At 37.0% G+C, this 22,094-nt stretch overlaps 1 protein-coding gene across 3 annotated transcripts in view; it reads left to right on the top strand.

Moving 5' to 3' along the window:
• Nucleotides 1-22,094, top strand: part of LOC120542915 (G-protein coupled receptor family C group 6 member A-like) — a 32,394-nt gene that overhangs the window by 4,306 nt on the left and 5,994 nt on the right. For 2 of the 3 annotated variants that reach the window (XM_039775644.1, XM_039775645.1), the window contains 3 exons: nucleotides 8,122-9,464; nucleotides 18,556-18,693; nucleotides 19,014-19,128. In XM_039775644.1, coding sequence (XP_039631578.1) covers nucleotides 9,219-9,464; nucleotides 18,556-18,693; nucleotides 19,014-19,128 — 499 coding nt within the window. In that variant the 5' untranslated portion in view covers nucleotides 8,122-9,218. The remainder of the gene's footprint in view (nucleotides 1-8,121; nucleotides 9,465-18,555; nucleotides 18,694-19,013; nucleotides 19,129-22,094) is intronic. The other variant, XM_039775646.1, reaches the window with a different exon arrangement.

Below are 22,094 nucleotides of genomic sequence, written 5' to 3' on the forward strand. Positions count from 1 at the left end.
TCTTCCAAAATGGATTTTATTAAAACTTGCCTTAAAACTTGACAAATATGATTCTCCATTGTTCACTGTCATCTATGAATCGACAGACGACACTCCTCCTGCTCGCTTGTGGCTCACTAAAATCCTCAGTTGGTGGTTTCTTGTTCAAAACCTCCCTGGCATTTTGCATTGAGTGGATGTGAGGTGTGTTTCCTCTGCATAGACAGCATGAACACAGTAAATACGATTCATGGATAAATACTTAAAGGAAGATATTATATTTCAGTTTCAATTTCGTTGAATTTTGTGATTATATTGGATTAATCAGTTTATTCCAGGGACCTAAATTAAAAAGATATGTTTATGGGGCTGCTTGGGTAAGAGTTTTGTTTTGCTGTCACCATCATGGTGGACTACCTGTTAAGCTTTTATAACTATTCAGTTAACTGATAGAAGGTGAATTTTCCTTTTCTCCATCACCATAAATATGGTAACATGGCATGCTAGCCAGCTAATTGCCCTCATGTACCTATGTTTGATCTAAGAAATTATCACCTGCAATTTAACTCAGGGAATCCATCTAGTCAAAACCTTGGTAAGAAAAATGGCAGCTATACGATTTAGCTCTTTGCTGTGCCCTTTAAATCATGCCATTTGTTTTGCATAGTGCAACGGATGATCCAGTGTGCCAGGTTTGCCAGTGGATTTGTCTTGGATATTCAAGTTTAGCCAGGCAAAAATCTTCTCATTTTAACCAGGGCATATCTATTTGTTAGAAAACTGACAATTAATGTGACCCAATTTGATTTTAGTGGGTGTGTTAAATCACACTGTCCATTGGTGTAGATAAGTTAGTGTGCCAAGTTTACCAGAGAATTAAATTAGAGCAATCACAATGGACTAAACAAACTCCACATGCAATCAAAATGTGAAATAAGAATTGCTTGTGTAACTTGAGTGAAAAAGAAGCAGGCTGTGAGCTGGTTAGTAGTAGTTAGCTAACTAATGTCATTTCCTTTTACTACACATTAATGCAGCATTTAGTGCTGCTGCTTCATGGATCCAACGACCTGGGCTTGAATGTATAGCCTACATTTACAAACTTGCCAATATCCATTTCTGTGGAATTTAACTGTGAAACTGTTAAGTGATATGTCCTGTTCACAGAAAATGATGTACGGTCACATGTGATGGTATTTGGTGCTCATCTGGTTGTATGCGGCGACACACAATAATAGCTGGTGCAACCTTAAAATACCTGGTGCACAGGCTATGGTAAGTTGTGAGCATTATATTTACTAAGTGGTGTGCACAAGATAGTAAGCGATATGCACAAGATACTAAGTGGTGACACAAGATAGTAAGTGGTGCACATTAGATAGTAATTAATGAGCATGAGATAGTTAGGTAGTGAGCACAAGATAGTTTCCCAAACAAAATTTAGACTGTTTCCCTTCAGGGGCTTCATTGAGGTTCCATTCCTATTCTTGTTTATTTAACTGACCTTTTAAAATCTCAAAAGCCATAGCATGCCATTTCTATGATTAGCCCACCAATACTTTTGCCTATTGCTACAGTGAGAGCAGTCAACTGTGCAGTGCACCAGTCTCCATATACAAGGATTCTCTATACTCGTCAGCAGCAGAGACATTCCTCACTTATCTGAAATGTCCAGAAGATTTAGGAAATTAATTGTTTACAGTATAAACTTTCCTAGACCTAATGTCCTAGTCTATTCTTACTCTACTCTGGTGGAAGGTGCGGAGGTGTTATTTCTTAATTATTCAACAATCTGAAAGATATCTTTTATTTGGTTCACAAATGGGCACCTCATTGTTCAAATTATAAAACTCACCGTCATCCTCTAGATCTGTAACTCTTATGAGGAAAGCTGAGACCTCAGATACATCCATCTATTTCAAATGATTAAAGGTGCGAGCCATACAACTGGAGACAGATACATTTTCAGGGCATAACAATATTCCTTAAAGCAGCCATCCACCACTGTTAAAGAATCCTTTAAAAATTACAGATCCTTCTGCGTGTAATGGCTACAAAGTTGATTACATTTTTTACTTTTACAGCAGTTCCTTTTGTTGTGAACTAGGAGTCCCAAAGTACATAAATCCCAAAAGCACTTCCAAAACTGACGGCTAGAGGGGATTAAAAACCAAAAACCTCCAAGTATTAATAGGTGAAATGTAAGATCTTTGTAAAATGAAAGATTTATTCTTAACAGAAATGTTCTGTTCTACTGTGCAGCTACGAAGAGCACAGAAAGGCATGAAAGCCTTGACTACGACCATAAGGCAATCCAAAACAAAGAATAATCCAGAAACACAGTCAGAAAACAGACCAAAAGGTCAAAATATCCAATAATATGAAAAGGTACAGGAACACACAAGTAACACTCACCAACTCCTAGTGCATACAAATTAGACCCCGCTATAACATAACAGCTGCTAGCACACAGGGATCAGAGTTGTATCTCCAGCAGCAGTACTCATATAATAATCTCATTATGGTCAGCTAATGTAATCCTTTTGCTTTTTTTAATACATGCAGAATGGTAATCAAGCAAAAACACAAATTGTTTCATAACCTTACGTCTGCGTGAAGCACATTGGCAGCAATATTATAGTACGTATGCATTAAAGTTCTGGAGTGCAGTTGCTTCAGTTCTGTAATGTCAAGCTGCCATCATTGAGGGGGCTGGGAAAATGTTTGTCTAAGATGGCCACGGAAATTTCCAGGAATATTGGGTGAACAAAGTCACCAGCACACACAGCATATTTGGAGAATTTGACCAATCAACACTACTGGTGAGCTTTCTGTTCCAAGGATAACATCCAATAACTTTTAGACTTAATCATAGCAGTAATTTGAAGTCTATTACTTTTTTTCTTCATTTTTCTTTCCAAATATTTTATAAAACAGATAATTCATGATGAAAAGGCACAGGTGTAAACACAATTATGTTAGAAGGTGAGCTGCTGGTTCCTTTGTCATTTGCATCCTGTTGCTATGTAGCAGCTCATCAAAGAAAATCGGGAGTGTCTCCCCTACTCTTTCCCGTATACTCAGATACCACAAGACAATGATTATATTTTTATATTACGTACATTAAAGAACCATCAACAAGATATCAAATCAAATTAATAATATACTGAACACTTATAATAAAAGTAAAGTTGACTCTGCAGCTACATGAATAAAAGGTAAAGTACCACTTCTGGTTAACAGAAATAGCCAAAAAGGAAAATCTACGTTTTCTACCTAATACTTGTATGCAAAATTTGGTTGACCTAAGTGAAGGTGTACTGAATTTTATTCATTTGCACACACACACACTGACACACAGACATGTCAATTCCAAAAATGGTATTTTCGGAATCAAGGAGGTCTAAAGCGTGGAGATTCGTCAAAATCTCGAAATGGAACTTTTGGAGGATTCTAATACTTTTACTATATAGTGGAACCTCGGGTCACGACCGTAATTCGTTCCAAAACTCTGGTCGCAACCCGATTTGGTCATGACCTGAAGTAATTTCTCACATAGGAATGTATGTAAATACAATTAATCTGTTCCGGACTGTACGAGCTGTATATAAATATATTTTTTAAAGAGTTTTAAGCACAAAAATAGTTAGTTATACCATAGAATGCACAGTGTAATAGTAAACTAAATGTAAAAACATTGAATAACACTGAGAAAACCTTGAACAGAGAATGCTCGAATCAGTCTCTTTAACTGCCTTCTCGGCTTTACGAGGCCAGCCCTCTCTCTCTAGCTCGCTCACTCGCTCTCTTTCTCTCTCTGTCTCTTGCTTGCTTGCTCACTCTCTCTCTCTTGCTCGCTCGCTGCACAGGGAGAGACTGAACATGTGCGGAAATCATTGGCACATACAAACTAGAAGGGAAACTGACTTGTTCGTCACCCGAGTGTGTGGTCGTGAACAGATGCAAAAGTTTGGCAAACTTTTTGGTCGTAACCCAATTTGTACGTGGTCCGAGATGTTCGTGACCTGAGGTTCCACTGTACTTCATATCCGAGAAAGTCAAGGAGGTGTAAAATGTCGAGATTTGTCAAAATCTCAACATTGAACTTTTGGATGATTACAATACTTCCCTATACTACGTATACGAGAAAGTAAAAAGAGCATTCACAGTCACAGGGAGACATTATGGTTGGTATAAAGAAGCCCCAGTAGTATTTCTTGACACTCTTCACCTGAGTAATTTCATTTGCTGAAAGTCCTCACTGTTAGTGCTTCACGTAGAGCATGTGCAACATGGTTTATAACGGCAGTCATTTTTGATTTAATTCTATCATCTGCTACTACCTCTACAGGATTCAGAGTCATCCCATAACTGAGCCTGCCTTCCTAATAATTTTGCGGGCCTCTCTTGACTCTTGAAAATATCTCTCCCCATACCTGAGTATACGAGAAAGTCTATGAGAGACCACTCCCGATTTTTGTCTTACGCCTAGTCAGAAATTTTCTTTCTTTTTAGCAATACATGTGTTTTCTTATAATATCTATCTATCTATCTGTCTATCTATCTATCTATCTATCTATCTATCTATCTACCTGACTCATAGGATGCAGCACAAACACATCACCCTCTGCTTATGCATTTTTATTAACAGCTTATGGATGTATATCTTGAAAACATTTCATCTTGCACTGGATGCTCACATGGTCAAATATTCTGAATTTAAGATTGGATATAAACTCTTCACATCCTGCGGAAGTTGCTTCAATGATTTGTCTGTGAATGGAACTCTGAAAAATTTAAGTGTGCTTGTCCATATCTTTGCAGACTCATTGAACTCTACGTTTGACAATTTCTATACACCCAATAAGGTAATGATATTAAACTCAAACCTGAGACATTCTTCTACTATCCAGCTTCTGTATAAGTAGTTACTAAGTCTTTACTACTACAAAGTGATGGGATTTTATAGAAAAAAACTGAGAACTTCAGATAAAAATTTCATGTGTGTGGAAGGCCAAATTAGTCAGAGAAATCAAAATATCTTGAAACATTTTGACATGTCTGATGATAGTGACATAAGGGGAAGTTTAGTTTCAGAGATGTAGGGGTTTTATGCACTTGACTGAGAGGGTTGGTGCCACCATAATACATTGGCAAGCAAATAAGGTAAGTTTATTAGGGACGTCTTTGTTTCACTTTTGTGAAGAGTAACAGGTCTCTTATATAGCATGCCATCTTCAAAATGTACATGCAATAACATTTTTTTTACACAACAACATGAACTATCATAAGGCACATTAAAGGGATAATAATACAACACAATACAATTTAAAATTTAAAGTATGTAAAGTACAGTATGAGGATTTTGTCCTGTGCCAAGTCTGTGTGGAGTTTACAAGATATCAACATGTGTTTTCTTCCAGTCACTCTGGTTTTCCACTCATTTGCCAAACACATACACTGTATGTTACCTTGAGTGTCAAAATCAGTCATGTTTAAATGTGACTGTGTGCATGAGTGGGCCCTGAAATGGACTGGCACCAGATTCAGGTTTGGCTTAAGGCCCCTGTAACTCTGGATTGGATTGTAATAATTTAGTGCAATATTTGATTACTTGTTTTATGATGCCTAAACAGAGCCTTCATATGTCATGATACATTATTTGAAGTAAACCCACTCAAAATGAATTGAATCATTGGTAGACACCAGGAGGACCTTGGAAGTAAACCTGATGGCCAAAAAGGTATATAACAAAAGTGACAGATGAAATAACATGAACTGTTAGGCATAACAACAACAATTTATTTTTTGTACCTATAGTATATCCAAATATCACACAAGGAGTGCAGCAATGGGCCTTAACAGGCCCTGTTTTTTGACAGACCCCCAGCCTTGACTCCCAAAGAGGATAAGTACAAACTCACCAAAAAAAAAATATGTAGGGGAAAAAATGGAAGAAATTTTGGGAAAGGCAATTCAGAGAGAGATCCCTTTCCAAGTAGGTTGGGACATACAGTGGGTGTTAAGAAATTTAGTAAACATGGCAAAATACACAACAGCAACAAAATGTATTTATATAGCACATTTTCATACAAAAAATGTAGCTCAAAGTGCTTTACATAATTATGAATAGAAAAATAAAAGACAAAGTAAGAAATTAAACTAAGTCAACATTAATTAACATCGAATAAGAGTAAGGTCCGATGGCTAGGGAGGGCAGAACAAACAAACAAATTGTCAGACAGCTGGAGAAACACAAAAGAATAAACAAGTAATCATCTTCACAGATGTAGATGACCAATCTATTGACCACCTCAGGAATACAATACAACAAACAAAAAAACAAACAAATAAATAAATAAAAGCAAAATGCAAGAACTGATTATATCACATATGAGGATTTACATTTTTTCAGAGTCCTGGACAGCCAACAAGCCGTCTCCACCCTAATGGCCATTCCATAGCTGAATCAGTGCTTCTACTAGATGATTCCAGTGCTCCTTTATTAGAGATGACTTTTACATAGGTAGGCAAACAACTTGGCAGTCAACATTTGAGCTTAGGTTTTTAACTCATTGACAGCAACACATAAATTGAACAATTTTTTTTTTTACTTTGGTTATATTCTTGAATAAAAGCACACATATTTATTTGATATTTGGAAAAAGGTCTTCACACATTATACACTTCATGTCATTATTAGTATAACATGGAAAATGTCTCTGCTTTAGGTATTGTTTTGTTTTGGTAGATTAATATATTGCTCAACTTTCCCCTATGTATTATTAGGATGTAGCCTCTGTCAGAATGCCTCAAATCCCACAGACTTACAACTGTTTATAAGGTATTATAGTATATAACTTCTCCCCACCTTCCCTTCTTTATCTATAACCTCAGGCAATTAGGTTTAGTAAAAGACAAGCAGGAGTAGTTAAATTAAAATTTAAACAATGTATTACTGGTATTATTCATAAATAATAACAATATGCAAAGTACATTTGAATATTGGTAACCATACAACCTGATTAAATGGTGATGTGTAGTTCAGGTGGCACACAGACTTGTTAGTTACTTAAAAATGTCTCTAGTTCATTTGTGGTCAGCTTTCAGCCACATGTCTGTTCAATATGGCTGCCGAGCTGTGCTCTCCATTGTTTTGTCCTTTCAGTTCATCAGTTTGGTAAGAGATGCTTCTTCATCAGATGTTAGTAAGAGAGAGTAGGAGGTTAAGCAAGTAAATTTATAGATGTTCTGTCCAACCCCTACAGCCAAAAGGGCGTTGTGGTACTTTAAGGCTTCTGACACAAGCCAATTCCAAACAGCCATACTTCAGACCAATGGGGAAATAGAACATCTTAACACCTGCCATCCCCCCAAAACCATTTGTTGAGGTAAAGCTTGGCAGTTAGGCAGCCTGGCTTTCTTGCGGGGGTTGAAGGGAGAGACTTCAGAGAAACATTAGCCAAACTTGTTTCAGGCACTTCCCCCCAACTCTGTCATAAAATTCAAAGAGACTCAGTGGTAAAGGGGTCAAACATGAATGCTTCTCACTAATGTAACACTAAATTACATTGCTTTGCCTAATATACAAATAAAGATATACAAAATATTTATCAAGTTATATGCAAAATCTTACATCACAACAGGTATGTGTTGAGCATTTCTTGCATTTCTTTTCATCCTACACTTACACGATCGTTGTAGACATGGAACACACATGAAATGTATGTATGTCAAATAACAATATATCATTTACCCTATACAACTCCGGATCTCTCACACAGATAAAGAGCCTTGAGCTGGGAGAACTTTTTCCCTGAGCCGAGCTCCAGTCATGGGGGAATGGGATAGCAGGCTGCTTGCCGCTTGTGCTGATCGACACATTTACAAAACAAAAAGAGATGGAGAAGTATGAAGGAATTTAAAGTGGCCTGGGATTATGATTTTTTTTCGTAGGATTCAGGGATTCTAGTATTAACTCACATCTGCCACATCCTCAGACTTAAAATGGCAAAATATAAAATCATACTATGTTTAGAGTTCACTTGGGTAATATTTTATAACCCAAGACTTACAGAGTGACGCATACACAACTGAGATAATAATCTGTCTGTTGTTTTCATTTGTTTTTTGTTTCTCTAGATTTGGATAGACAGCAGTGATTTCTTATTTAAAGCTGATGCCACATTAATCAGGAAAGCACTTGAGGATCTTTCATTAAAACAAAACTGGAATGTCATTGCGACTACTTATGAAGTACCCAGCATTCACATAGAATTGCAGAATGAAAATAGCTCAGTTTACTGCAGTGACAGTTCGCTTACAATCATTTTGTTTGACTTTGAAAAAGTCAAAGCAAAAGATAAAATCATGATGTCTAATGCTAATGCTACATTGTATGTTGGAAGGATTGAAGACTTTATGTCGCTAATCAGTGAATTTAAAAACACAAACAAAATATTTATATTCTGTTGTTTAACAGACAAAACTGATCTGATGGTGTATAATAATTTACAGAACAATATAAACTTAAGTGGCACAATTCTGATGTACCGTGGCTATCAATTTCCAGATGGTTTTGACGATTTCTTTAAGGTAGGCCACTTATCCAAAATATAACCTGTTTTCTTTTTTGGTATGATTGCATTGGCCAGTGGTTCCTTTCACGTGTTATAGTGCTATGAAGCTCGCCTTTGCTATATGTTTTGTGCATTTGTCCAAGTTCGAAAGTTGATTTCAAGAGGATTCATTTGGACACTTGGAGTAAATACCAGGATCAGTTAAAACAAGATTAGAATGTTATTGTCTTTACTAAAATGAATGGTAAAGTATTGAGTACAAAGTTAAAATACATGTATGCAAAGGTAAGTAATCTAAAAAAAATAAAAACTGTAAACATTTAAATGGTAAATTGCTTTTTACAAAGACATTTAGACACACTGCAAGCATAACCTCTGAAGGGCTTCTTTCTCTTTTATTCTCCAACTCCATGATCACATGACTGTGTATTGTAAGCATTGTCTAACAACACAACAAGATTGGCAGAACTAGAGGTATATTAAAGGAAGAGCCAAGAGTGGAGCTCCGGCTTATAACTGCCATTTGTGGACTGTGTTTCTTTTGTATTTGTTAGCCCGATTTTAATATCTAGCTGTGAAATACGTAATGCTAAGTACATGTGCTGCTATTTATAAAAATTCACAAAAACCCTAAGTCTTGTAATAATTCTACTTCTATAAATGTTCCTGCTGTCTCCTCAGAAGACTGATCTATACTCTGCAAGCTCTTCTGTAATTGGCAATTACAAGACCGAAATTCCTCACTGTCAGAATGCTTGGCAACGCTACAATGAGTTTAATCAATTAGACTTGATGTGGTCTCTTCAGATATTCTATTTTGCCAGGCACATTTATGAAACGTTTAACAGCACATGTGTGAAGGACTTGAAGAAGTATCAGAATTCCCTCTTCGTGAATACATCAGATGTAAGTTCCCTTGTTTCACTCAGACTTCCGTTTATTATAGATTCTAATTGTAAACCTAATATTTAGTTTTAGTCAAGCAGTAAAAGATTTCTTGGTAAATCAAAATTCCTAATGTATTAAAGGACTAATAATATTATTATGAAGCTGTACTTTTATGGAAATTCATTTTATTTTCAATTAATAATATTAAAAGCTATGAATTTAAACAATTCTCCAGGATGCCTGAAAGGTATATACAGTATACCACATACAGGAAACTGAAATGATAAAAAATGTTGTGTGGTAAATTAAAAGAATCAATCAAGCAAGAAGCACTGAGCATGCAGACAGACACTTTTGTGAAACTTCATCATGGCATAGCTGACTCGATGTAACTGTAAAAGTGAATGTTTTACTGATAGGGAATGTCTTCATCTTTATTCAGTGTATTTATTATTGTAATGCCTTGCTGCTCTGAATCAAACAAACTTCACTTACATACAAAGTAAGGGTACACCTATCAATCAATCAATCAACATTTATTTATATAGCACATATTCATACAAAAAAATGTAGCTCAAAGTGCTTTACAAAATGAATAGAAAAATAGAAAACACAATACAAAATAAACATAAGTCAACATTAATTAACATAGAATAAGTAAGGTCTGATGGCCAGGGTGGACAGAAAAAACAAAAAAAACCTCCAAAAGCTGGAGAAAAAAAAATAAAATCTGTAGGGGTTCCAGACCACGAGACCGCCCAGTCCCCTCTGGCAATCTACCTAACAAAAATCAAACAGTCCTCTTTGTATTTAGGGTTTTCATGGAAGGACCTGGGGCCTCATGTATAACGCCTTGCGTAGAACTCGCACTATAACATGGCGTAAGCACAAAAGCCGAAATGTGCTTACGCACAGAAAAATCCAGATGCAGGAATCTGTGCGTACTCCAACTTCCACGTTCTTCCGTTACATAAATCCCGATCAGCGTGAAAACTAACGCTCGTGCACGCGCATTTTGTAACGCCCCAAATCCTCCCAGAATTACGCCTATTTGAATATGCAAATCAATATAAATCGCCTTAAGCGCAGCCTTCTGTGAAAAGACAATGGGAAAAGCACGGGGAAAATATAAGAATTTCAGCGAATACCAAGTGGAGGCAAAGGAAAAACATACTATTTGTTCAAATAAGCCGTGGTATAATCAACAAAAGGAAGTTGATCGAGTGGCATAGCGTGTTGGAGAAACATGAAAGCTCACATCCACAAAATCGCACAGTGCCGGAAATAAAAAAGAAGTCACATATCAAAGTCGCCGTGAAAGCCGAGTTGTAAGCCCACTGTCTGAGTGTCATATGAAAGCTTATTAGGGTACAGAGAAAAAAGGCACACGGTGGGGAAAAAGCACGAAATGTCAACTTTAATCTCGAATTTTCCACTTTAATCACGTAGTTTATTTTGTCATTTAGTAAAACATTATAAACTTCATCTTAAAATCGTTTAATTAACCAGTTTCTCAAAATTACATCGTAATTAAAGTAGCACGTTAAATGCTTTGTTTTGTATTTGATCTTCTACTCGTATGTGATCTATGTGTGTGAATCACTACTTGCTTCTTAAACTGGCTCTCTTCCTCCAACTGGACACAGAATCCATTACATTTGTGATATTACAGCTCTCTGAATAACAAATACTGAGATGTATACTTGATGTCATTTTCATGATGATAGGAGTTAAAGCACGTTATTAAACATGTATTTCATGAGCCTCGTGCTCATGACAAGCATTTATCTTTTGTCGAAATTTGTCGCTGCGTTTTTAGCTGTGTTGTTATTTTCTCTTTCTGTTTTATATTCAATATATATTGGCGTAGCCGCTGCAGCAGTGCTTTTCTTTCCCAAGTAACCGATCGCCACACAATCAGCTCTGTAATAGACGTTAAGCCATCTGTAAGCATAGCGCCGATTCTTCAAAACGTTTAAAGAACATTGAAATATCTTCGTAGTACATGTTTAATTATTCTATCCTTCACGACACTCCCAGTGAAGAATATAGATTATTTAAATGAAGTTAAAGTTTTATGTGTATAATTTAACAAACATATTTTGCTGCATTTCACCTTAAAATGATATCGTCATCATATGTAAATACGCTTTATAAAGTGGCCCAGGTTGTGAGATATTATAACTGTAGTGCAGGTTTACAGTGGGGTGATTGTACTTATAAGTACAAACAGTTCTACAAGGAGCAATTGATTGAGTGCATTTAAAGTTCTTGGGATTAAACTGTTTCTGAACCGCGAGGTCCGTACAGGAAAGGCTTTGAAACGTTTTGCCGTGGCTGAGGTAGCGTGTACTTAATGCTTTATACCGATAATTCTCTTTCCGATCAGCTGCTGCTGTGATTCACACTCAGATACAGTGATATAAATACTCCGAGTCGTGCAGTGAGAGTAATATGGAAAAAGATGATCCGCTGTGGCAACTCCTAACGGGAGGAGCTGAAAGAAGAAGAAGAAGAAGAAGAAGAAGAAGAAGTGAGAGTAACAACGCTAAAGCAGTTATGGTATTTGGAATACTATGGCTGTTCCCTGGATCATTATATTGTTACGAATTACAATCAGATGCATTACACTAATAAACAATATGCGGTTAGTTTCTGTGTATTTATAAAGCAGCGTCATGAAAATAATGAGTAATCACACAAGAACAGTACCATTGCTTTGACGCTGGGTGCCGCCAGTTTGCAAAACCGAGCGGAGAACTGCGCATACAAGGCATGAGGTACCGTGGAAAAGTGCGTGGCTTTACGCCAAGTGTAGGTTTTATACATCGCGATTTGAACGTGGAAAAGTTCTTACGCAACATTTCTGTACGTACGCACCGTTTATACATGAGGCCCCTGATGATGATGGTCACGTAGACTTCTGGCTTTCAGTCCATCAATGTTGGTGCATCATGATGCTCTGAGTAGGTGGTGGTGGTGCAGGCCTCCACCACAAAGAAACCGGAAAAAGCAACAGAAGAGAGAGTAGGGGTCAGTACGGATTTTAGAGCCACTATGAATAGTTATTATGATGAATTGAACATACAGAGTATCAGGATTAAGTTAAAGTGAAGTTATGAGAAGGCCATGTTAAAGTAATGTGTTTTCAGCAGTGTTTTAAAGTGCTCTACTGTATTAGCCTGGCAATTTCCTATCGGCAGGCTATTCCAGATTTTAGGTGCATAATAGCAGAAGGCCGCCCGCCTCACCACTTCTTTTAAGTTTAGCTTTTGGAATTATAAGGGGACACTCATTTGAAGATCTAAGGTTACGATTTGGAACATAATGTGTCAGGCATTCCGTTATATAAGATGGAGCGAGATTATTTAAGGCTTTATAAACCATAAGCAGTATTTTAAAGTCAATCCTGAATGACACAGGTAACCAGTGTAGCGACATCAAAACTGGAGAAATGTGTTTGGATTTTCTTTTCCTAGTTAGGATTCTAGCAGCTGCATTATTGCCAATTACTAAGATTTCAGTTTTCTTTGTTTGAGAAAATTACTATTCATCCATTCAGAAATACCAGTAAGACATTGTGTTAGTGTATCGAAAGAGTCGGAGTCATCAGGTGCTATTGATAAGTACAGCTGTGTGTCATCAGCATAGCTGTGGTAGCTCACGTTGTGCCCTGAGATAATCTGACCTAACGGAAGCATGTAGATTGAGAATAACAGCGGACCCAGGATAGAGCCTTGTGGAACACCATATCGGATATCATGTGTCTTTGAGTTGTAATTACCACAACTCACAAAGAATTTTCTACCTGCCAGGTAGGATTCAAACCAATTTAAGACACTGCCAGAGAGGCCCACCCATTGACTAAGGCGATTCCAAAGAATATTATGATCAATGGTGTCATATGCGGCACTAAGATCTAAGAGGATGAGAACAGATAAATGGCCTCTGTCTGCATTCACTCGCAAATCATTTACTACTTTAACGAGTGCAGTTTCTGTTTAGTCAAATTATGTTTTATTTATTGTCTGCATGTGACAAGTTAAACTGTTAATTTCTGTACATTTTAATGCTCAATTATTACTTATTTGCTAAACTCAATACTTAATAGATTATAAAAACAAAACTCTGACAATGTTACATTTGGGTTTTGTGATGTTGGGTATAACTGCTCTTATAAAGGAAAGAATGTGCGTCTTAGTCAGATTTCTTTGCTTCTAATACTAATGCAATATTCTAATCCTAGTCTACTTTAAAAGATTTGTGTTTCATTGAGGTTTGTATATGCTGGATATGATACATGCAGTATCATAATATGACATGACTAGCTGTCAGGAGGCAACTGAGGAAGCTGCACACGGGAAAAGCTGTGGGACCAAATAAGTCCATCCTCAAGTTTTAAGGCCTGTTGCTGGTTTAAGGTGTTGACAGGCACCTCTTATCCTAATGACTACAGACCAGTGGCACTTATGTCTCATATCATGAAGACCTTTGAGAGACTGGTCCTGGACCAGTCCTCTTGTGGCGGACCAACTAGACCCACTGCAGTGTGTCTATCAGACAAAGACTACAGTGCAGGATGAAAATATCTGCTCCGCAAGGCTAATTCACAAAACTAGCAGCACTGTGACGATTACATATGTTTTTGATTTCACCAGTACCTTAAATACCATCCAGCCATCCCTGTTATGGGGTAAACTCAGAGATATGTAGGTTGATAAGCCTCTGGTGTCCTGGATAATGGACTATCTGTTGGAAGACCACAATTTGTGAGACACAAGGACTGTGTGGGAAACACTGGAGCACAACAAGGAACAGTTGTGTCTCTTTTTCTCTTCACTCTGTCCACCTCAGACAATAAATATAACACCAGGTCATCTCACTTGCAGAAATTCTAATTTTTTTTTGTCTTGTGGATGGTTTCCACCTACCCATTACTGCAGAGATTATCATCAGTCCTATAAAGGTGGAGAAAAATCCACAGTCCCCTGCGGTTTATTGAATACACTGGTGTTCGTGAATTTTGTTGGATATCTTATGATCATTGTGCTTTTGTGGATTGTGAATTTTGGACCTCTTTGCTTTTTTATTTTAATCATTGATTACAACCTGCCTGAAAAAGGTGCCTTAGCTGCCTTGAAAGCTTGCCTATTGTAATGTGTTCAGTTAGCCGATAAACGCTATTATTTTGCTTGACTTCTCATTGCATCCATAATGGCTAACACAGTACAACACTGTACTACTAAAGTCAGAATCAGTAAATTCATTATTATTAATGTTGTAAAGGTATATTACCTATCTTTATAAAACTGGGACGAAACTTCCCAAGTTCTTCAAATATTAAACTGTACAGTTTCACACAATCAAAAAATAATTTCTGTTACTGAGTACAAGTATTGAATATCAATATTACATTTAGATTAGCTCTTGATTGTTGATTCTTTGTTAATTCACATAATTGATAGTGGAGTTACATTAAAATCTTTATATTAAAACACATACGCATACCTGAAGGAAGATGTGCATAATCGTAGTCTGTTAACATATCAGTGTAAGCACTTCGTGTAGCACATCAGAAGCAACATGCAAAAAATCAACTCGCAGACAGCTCTCTGCTCAGTCATACATGGAAAGTCATCCTAGTTTCCCATATCCCCAGTTGCTTCAGTTAAAGTGGGATTGGGACAGCCCCAGTTTGGAGATGCTTAATGATTTCCAGATGGAAGGTAGTCATTCTCAGTAAAATGCAGACTACATACAAAAGAGCTACTTTGACTAATGCAAAACGCTGAAACTTCTTCACATCTTATTTTTCCATCTTTTCGCCTTTATCAACTAGGAAGTCCTGGAAACTCAGCTAGGGTTGATTGTTTCGAAATTGAACAAAAATGAAGACTACAGAAACTCTTTGGCTTGGTTTCCGACATTGTTGCTATATAACTGGATATGCCAGACCCAAGCAAAGAAATTATTCACTTGGAAGTGTAAAAGTGGTCTATTATGAAGTACTCATTTTTTACCAACACTTCTACTGTATGACATGCAGAAACAAATAATAAACACAATACAAAGCTTTAAAAAGTCTGCAAATTTCAAATATTCATAAGATGTTTATCAGGAAGACAAAAGGCTGAAGAAGCTTAAAAGTAAAATTGACATTTTTTGCTGTTACACTAAAAAGCTTATTGTTTACTAAGCAGCAATTTCAAATTCTTTTTTATCCTTTCTTTTCCCAGTTGAAATTGTAAGCGTGCTGTCAAAACTCAGAGAAGCAATGTTCATTTTAATTAAATGACAAAATAATAAGGTCTGAAATCATTAAAGCAGCTTTTTCTGCTGTTTGTCTAATTACGCAGGATGACTCCTGCAGTTACTTATTTTCATTTATTACTCCACTTTCATTAACAGGCTAACATTCTAATCTTCTCTCACTGATAAAGTCCGCCTCGACTTGATGCTCTTTCTTTGCACTACAGAAAGTTTGCAGCAGAAAAAAACAAAACGAAAAAGAAAAAAACTCAACTACCATAATACCTCTCATATAGGAGCACTGAAACAAAACTACCATACAGCTTAGAATAGTGTGGATGAAAAGATGTTTTTTTTTCATTGGTCAATTTACCATTGACCGATTTGAGTCTTTTGTAATGAAAATCGTCTGATTTAGATTTGGCGACCAATTGATCAGAGCATCACCAAGTCTGTTTGCATTTGTTGTATGCCTTGATTGTACTTCCAGCTGAGTACAGACACAAGACCCCAAACCTAGAAGTAGCTACTCGCTTTGAAACAAATCAAAACAGCTTAATTTTATCACAGTGAGTCTCATAGTTTAAGGGGCTGTTTAGAACACTATGACTGGGGTTATCACAGCATACAATTGACTGTCATATATGCATAGTGTGACGATCTAAAACTCATTGTGAAATTTCAGAGATTATTTGAATGAAGGCTTTAACACTGACCTAGATGCTGAAGTTGGAATCGTGCTGCCTTACAGAGGATCAAATATCTTTAGGTACATTTAACTTCTGCATCAGTATTGGCAAAGGACAACAGAATGACCAGGGCCAATTTAGGTATCTGTTGCCCACTTTCATTGGTCTATTGAATAATTAGGCTTTTGACTTTATTTAAAAGGGTCTTGTTACAATTTCAGCACATAGATCAAATGAAATACTGCATCAAATACATTTCCCATTTCTCTGTTTAAATGTCCTTCTTTTCAGAGTTAGAGGGGTGGTGATGTCTAGGTATATCTACAGCTGATTTTCTTGAAAGTTATCCTTGACCATGGTTTCTTATTCATCTCTTTGATTTTACTTTTCAGAAGTAGGTTGTCAGTCCACTGCAGACATTTTGGAGAAATTATGATTATCAGTTTGTTTAAGTGTCTCAATTCGGCTATGAACTATAAATAGTCATTTCATTGAATATGAGCTAAACTAAATACAAAACTGCCATAAAAATCAAATCAATTTCCTATATTTTTTCATTGATTTGAACACAATAATATATTTCAGCCTGAATTGTAACCTTCAATTAAACAAAGTTTGGTTGAGTTCCTTCAAAAGTGCAGTTTATACTCAGGGCATCATGTGTCAGCCATGTACTGGACTCCTGCTGTACGCTAAACAGCAAATCAGACTGAAAACTTCAAGTACAAATCAAACCACAATTTTTATATTATAAAGAATATTTAGAATGAGGGACATTTAAGCTCACTTTTTACTTCTGTCAGGGCCTATGTGTGTATTTGGTTGGAGATCTGCTGCTCTTATCAGTGATTAATGTGCACTTCTGTTAATTGGGAAAGAAAATGCAAACTGCTCAGTGGACTGCCATGATGGTTCAGGCTGACTCTTCTTTTAAACTTGACATTGCTAATCTCTGGAATGCAAGGAACAGGAATTTCAATTTATACTTTGTGCAGAGGCAGGATGTGGATACACCACACACACAACCTGGCATAATAAAGGGGAAAATGGAGCACCTTGAACTTTGTACCGTTAATCTCTTCTCTCTACTTGCGTACAAAATGGGTCTGTTAATTTTGCATGGCCTAGTGAAATTACTCATAAGTGTTCAATATTACACACTGTCAATGTGATTCCACTGTCCTGCTTTTTCAGGGTGGTAAGGACAGGTAGAGCTACCACAAGTGTCTTTTTGAAATAAACTGGAGCTCAGTGAGTTCACAGCTGGAACAACTGAGGGTAGTAAATGTTACATTCTAATGATCAGTGAGTGGTTCACCAATAGTTTATTTGGCAGGCACGTTTACTCAAACTTTTTCTTGGTGTTTTGACTGCTCCCATTTAGGGGTTTGCCTCAGTGGATCGTCTGTCTCCATCTGAACCTGTCTTTTACATCATTTTCTGCCACATCGACTGCCTTCATGTCCTCCCTCACCACATCCAGAAACCTTCTCTTTGGCCTCCCTCTTTTCCTCTTGCCAGGCAGTTCCATTCTCAACATACTTTTCCTGATGTACCCCTCATCTCTAATCTGCATGTGCCCAAACCATCTGAATTGTAGTCTCTCTCATTTGGTCACAAACCTGTCGTGCCTGTGTTGTCCCTCTAATATACTCATTTCTAATCACGGCTACCCTCATTACTCCAAGTGAAAGCTGTAGCATCTTCAGCTCCAACACTTCCAGCTATGCCTCCTGTTTTTTCGTCAGTACCACCAAAGTCAGATGTGTTGGGAACACACGGCAATTTTCCCATTGAAAATAATTGAATGCAGGCTAATAGGAGCCGATTAGATCTGGACAAGAATTGACAACTGTAAAAGAATTAGCATGAAACACACATTAGAAACAGTTTGAAATATTTGTAAAGAAGTTAATCCATTGGCACTGCGAGTGTTTGTAGTTCTCCTCAGGTTTTCCTTTTATTGATATTAAAGACAGTTCTTGCTCCTTATTTATTGTCTTGCACTCCTTATTCTTGTTCTTAATAATTTCTTCTGGTCATGTATTAATTTTCTGAATTAACAGTTCTTTTCATTTAGGAACACCTAGCTTTTACTGTTTGTGTATTTTTGTTTGTTTTTTTGAATGAATGAATGTTCTCAGAAAGGTATATTTAAATTGTGTGACTAGGATATCAGAAAAAACTTCTGCAACAATATTGTAAACTTTCAAGATGTGATATCGGCTGGGAGTTTCTACAAAGCTTATTATGTAGAAGGATACGGACCAAATAATACACTGATCTGTTCTGATGAATTCAATCTAACCGTGAGTAGAGAACATACAGTATATTATTGAAAAATGTACATCTAGGATTTGGTAGAAAATTTGCATCATATTTTGATGTATATAATACACGAAAATTCAAATTATAGCATTTGAGCAATTAAAATTGTAAGTTATAAATTATTTATAATGTTCTAGACTTGTTGCATGTGTAATAAACTCATTTATAGTTTGTACCATGTACCGTTTCTCATTTTGAAAGTATGTACTTACGGTATACGCATTTTTCTTTCCAGTGTATACTACCATAGCCTTTGCTTCTGAAGCACTAAATGCCAACTACTTTTCCTTTGTTTCATTAGCAGCACCCATCTAAATGCCAAACCACTTGCCTGCCTTCACATAAGAAAGTGAGATTGGGATCCTGTTGTGTTAATTGTTATGAATGTGAGAAAGGAACTTTCAGCAATGGAACAGGTGAGTACTAAGGTGTGTGTATTTACATATATCATAGTTACAGTACAAGGCTGTGCCACTGTTGTAATATCCCTCACACGCAGAGTGATGCCAAGGAAGCAAAAATTTATTAAATATGCAAAAAGTAAGGGATTGATCATAAACGGGGTAAACTAAAGTATCTTCAGCCTCATTGGGCCTGCTTTGTTCTCTCTTTGCTCACATGGGTTTTCCTTCCAAACACTTGCACATGTTACATTGATCTGAGACTTAAATTTAGCTCTGTATCACTGTGTGCATTAATGGCAGCACAAGAAGCAGTCATTCCACTTAAATGATTATCCATCCATTCCTTTCTAAGTCACAGAGGAGTACCCAATTGAAAAAAAATCATCCTGCTGAATGTTTTATTTTCATTTTAAATAACCACAGAACTCTGATTTTCTCACCTTCATTAAAACAAACATGTAAACTCTCTTATACAATTCAGCTATGTCTCATTTAGGACTTGTAGTTACACTTTTGCAATTTTATAATTATAAAGCAAGAGGATTGTCAAGTGTGCTAGTGGACAATGCAAAGAGCCGACATTGTACTGGCCTCACTGAATCTCCTATTCAATCATGTTAGAACATAACTGGCTGTGCCATAACACTCCCCACCTGTCATCTTTAAGACACCACCAATGAACCTGAGCTGAACACTTTAGTCTGGTGATAAAAGAAATATCAGTTTTGAATTGGGCCTATAAAAGATTTTCATTGCTTTGGTATTGTTTTGGTACCAGCACTGAGGTTTGAAAGATGGCATTGGTACTGAAGTCAAAATTTGAGTCTTGTTTCAACTCTAGCCCACACTGACGTATATTCACAACTCTTGGTGAGGCCAGTTGTTCCAATACTAATAAGGAGATGCCTCACTAGAAACAGCATAAGGTTGCATACACAGAAATATTCACAAATAATGGTGACCTTCTGCACTTTTAACAAGAAATGTACACAAAGGGTGTGCCCTGCCACTGCCTCATTCCCCACATTGGTCCAGATGTCCACTTTTCTCCCATTTTCCCATTCTTTCCATCATTTCCCAGTCTGTTTTTTGGAAGCAGTCATTCACAGCCATTTCAGCCACCAGTCTCCTCTTCCTCACTGTTCTGGTGGTAACAGGTTGACATTAAAAGTCTTTTAACTGGGAACAAGTACATTATACTTAAAGGCTTCCTTAACATTTCAATACAGCAGGTCCACTTTGTTATTTCCTCAAGTGGAATTGGTCACAATCTAATAGAAATTTGTCACCATTTGTTTGAAAGTCACATGGCTGAAGTCATGGCTTGTTATAACTTTAGGGTTGGAGTGAGACGCCATCAAAGTGTTGGTGACAGAATTAATAATTTCCATTGCCAGGTCCCCATTTGTGGAGGGAGGAATATAAACATTCATAAGAATGATTTCATTTATCTCCTTGGGCAAATAATGTGGATGAATTACGGCAGCCGGAATTTCAATGTCTGAATAACAAGCTGCAGTTTTAACTGTAATATGGTCCGTTTTAACATGATTCTTTATTTATATAAATGACCAGTCCCCCTCCTGTCTTTTTTCCACACGGCAAAGAGTCTCTGTCTGCTCGAATAAGGTGAAATCTGTCCAGCATTAACACAGTGTCGGGTACAGTATATCAAGTTTAAGCTCTCCATAAAGCAAAAATGCCACTATATTTTTATGCTCCATGGCCACCTACAAACACAGACAGTTCATCCATCTTATTTGAAAACTATCAAACATTTCCCATTGCAATAGATGGTAGACCAGTTCTAAAACCTTTTCACCTTGCTTTTACACTTGTGCCAGCACACTGCCCTCTCTGTCTGTGGACAAACAGCTTCTGCAGTAAGGTGTAGTTGAGCTGCTTAGGTGCTTGCAATCACAGGGCAAGTAGCTGATTGTGGAAGTATTTAATGCACCCCACTTTGATTTTGTCAGCATCTCTTACTGTTTCAGGTATTGCAGACATAAGGCAGCCTTCGGTTCCTCTTTGTGACTCCATCCAAGTTCGCAGTTGGTTTGAATTGCTGTATTCACACGCCGGCCCCTGGTTTTGCATGCATTGAAGTTCTTTCATAGATTTATAATTCATTTAAAATACAGTTATTGGATTTCTAGTGGCTACTACAGTATTAGTGAAAGCCAGAAGCCAGATCAACTCTAATTTTAAATAAGACAAGTAACTAGTGAATGCGTTCACTAAACAAAGAAAGAAAACAGTATGTTAGTGGGTCTGCCACTGAAGGGGTTGCATCCTTTCAGCATTCAGTGTCATTTGACCCCATGTCTGCACTGCTTGTTGTAAATTGTCATTTTTAGGACAGAATTAAAAGAGCAAACTACAGAAAAATGGAAATTAGTAGGAAAACAACAACAGAGAGTTAGGCAAATAAAGCTATAGCAAAAATGCAAATATATCTAATTGTCTTATAAATGTAAAACTCACACAGGTGTGCTTTTCTAATTGTGAAACTGGGGGAACACAAATCTGCAGCCACAGGAGGGTCCCCAAGAACCACTGCTTATAACATTGCCACATGGACCCCATTCTTATTTCGCATAGGAGAATTTCTGTTTTGAATTTCCTTTTTCTTTAAGTTTAATTTCTTATTTTATTTTTTGTTCGGTACGATTGTTGGGTTTGCTGGACTGATAACACCATGTGAGGGTGTGCAGGTCTGAGAGTGAATTATGAAATCTCCTGCCTGTCTTACCACCCTTGCATAGCCTCATGTATAATGCCATGTGTAGAATTCACACTAAAATATGGCGTATGGACAAACTGGAAATGTGCTTATGCACAAAAAATTCACATGCACAAAACTGTGCCTAAACCAATTTCTACGCACTTCCGCTACATAAATCCCAGTCAGTGTGAAATGTGACGCACATGCACGGCCTGCCTCCCCACTCCGACCTTACCCATAATTTTGCATATTT

This window comes from Polypterus senegalus, chromosome 13, assembly GCF_016835505.1.
Source record: "Polypterus senegalus isolate Bchr_013 chromosome 13, ASM1683550v1, whole genome shotgun sequence".
Lineage (NCBI taxonomy): Eukaryota > Metazoa > Chordata > Cladistia > Polypteriformes > Polypteridae > Polypterus > Polypterus senegalus.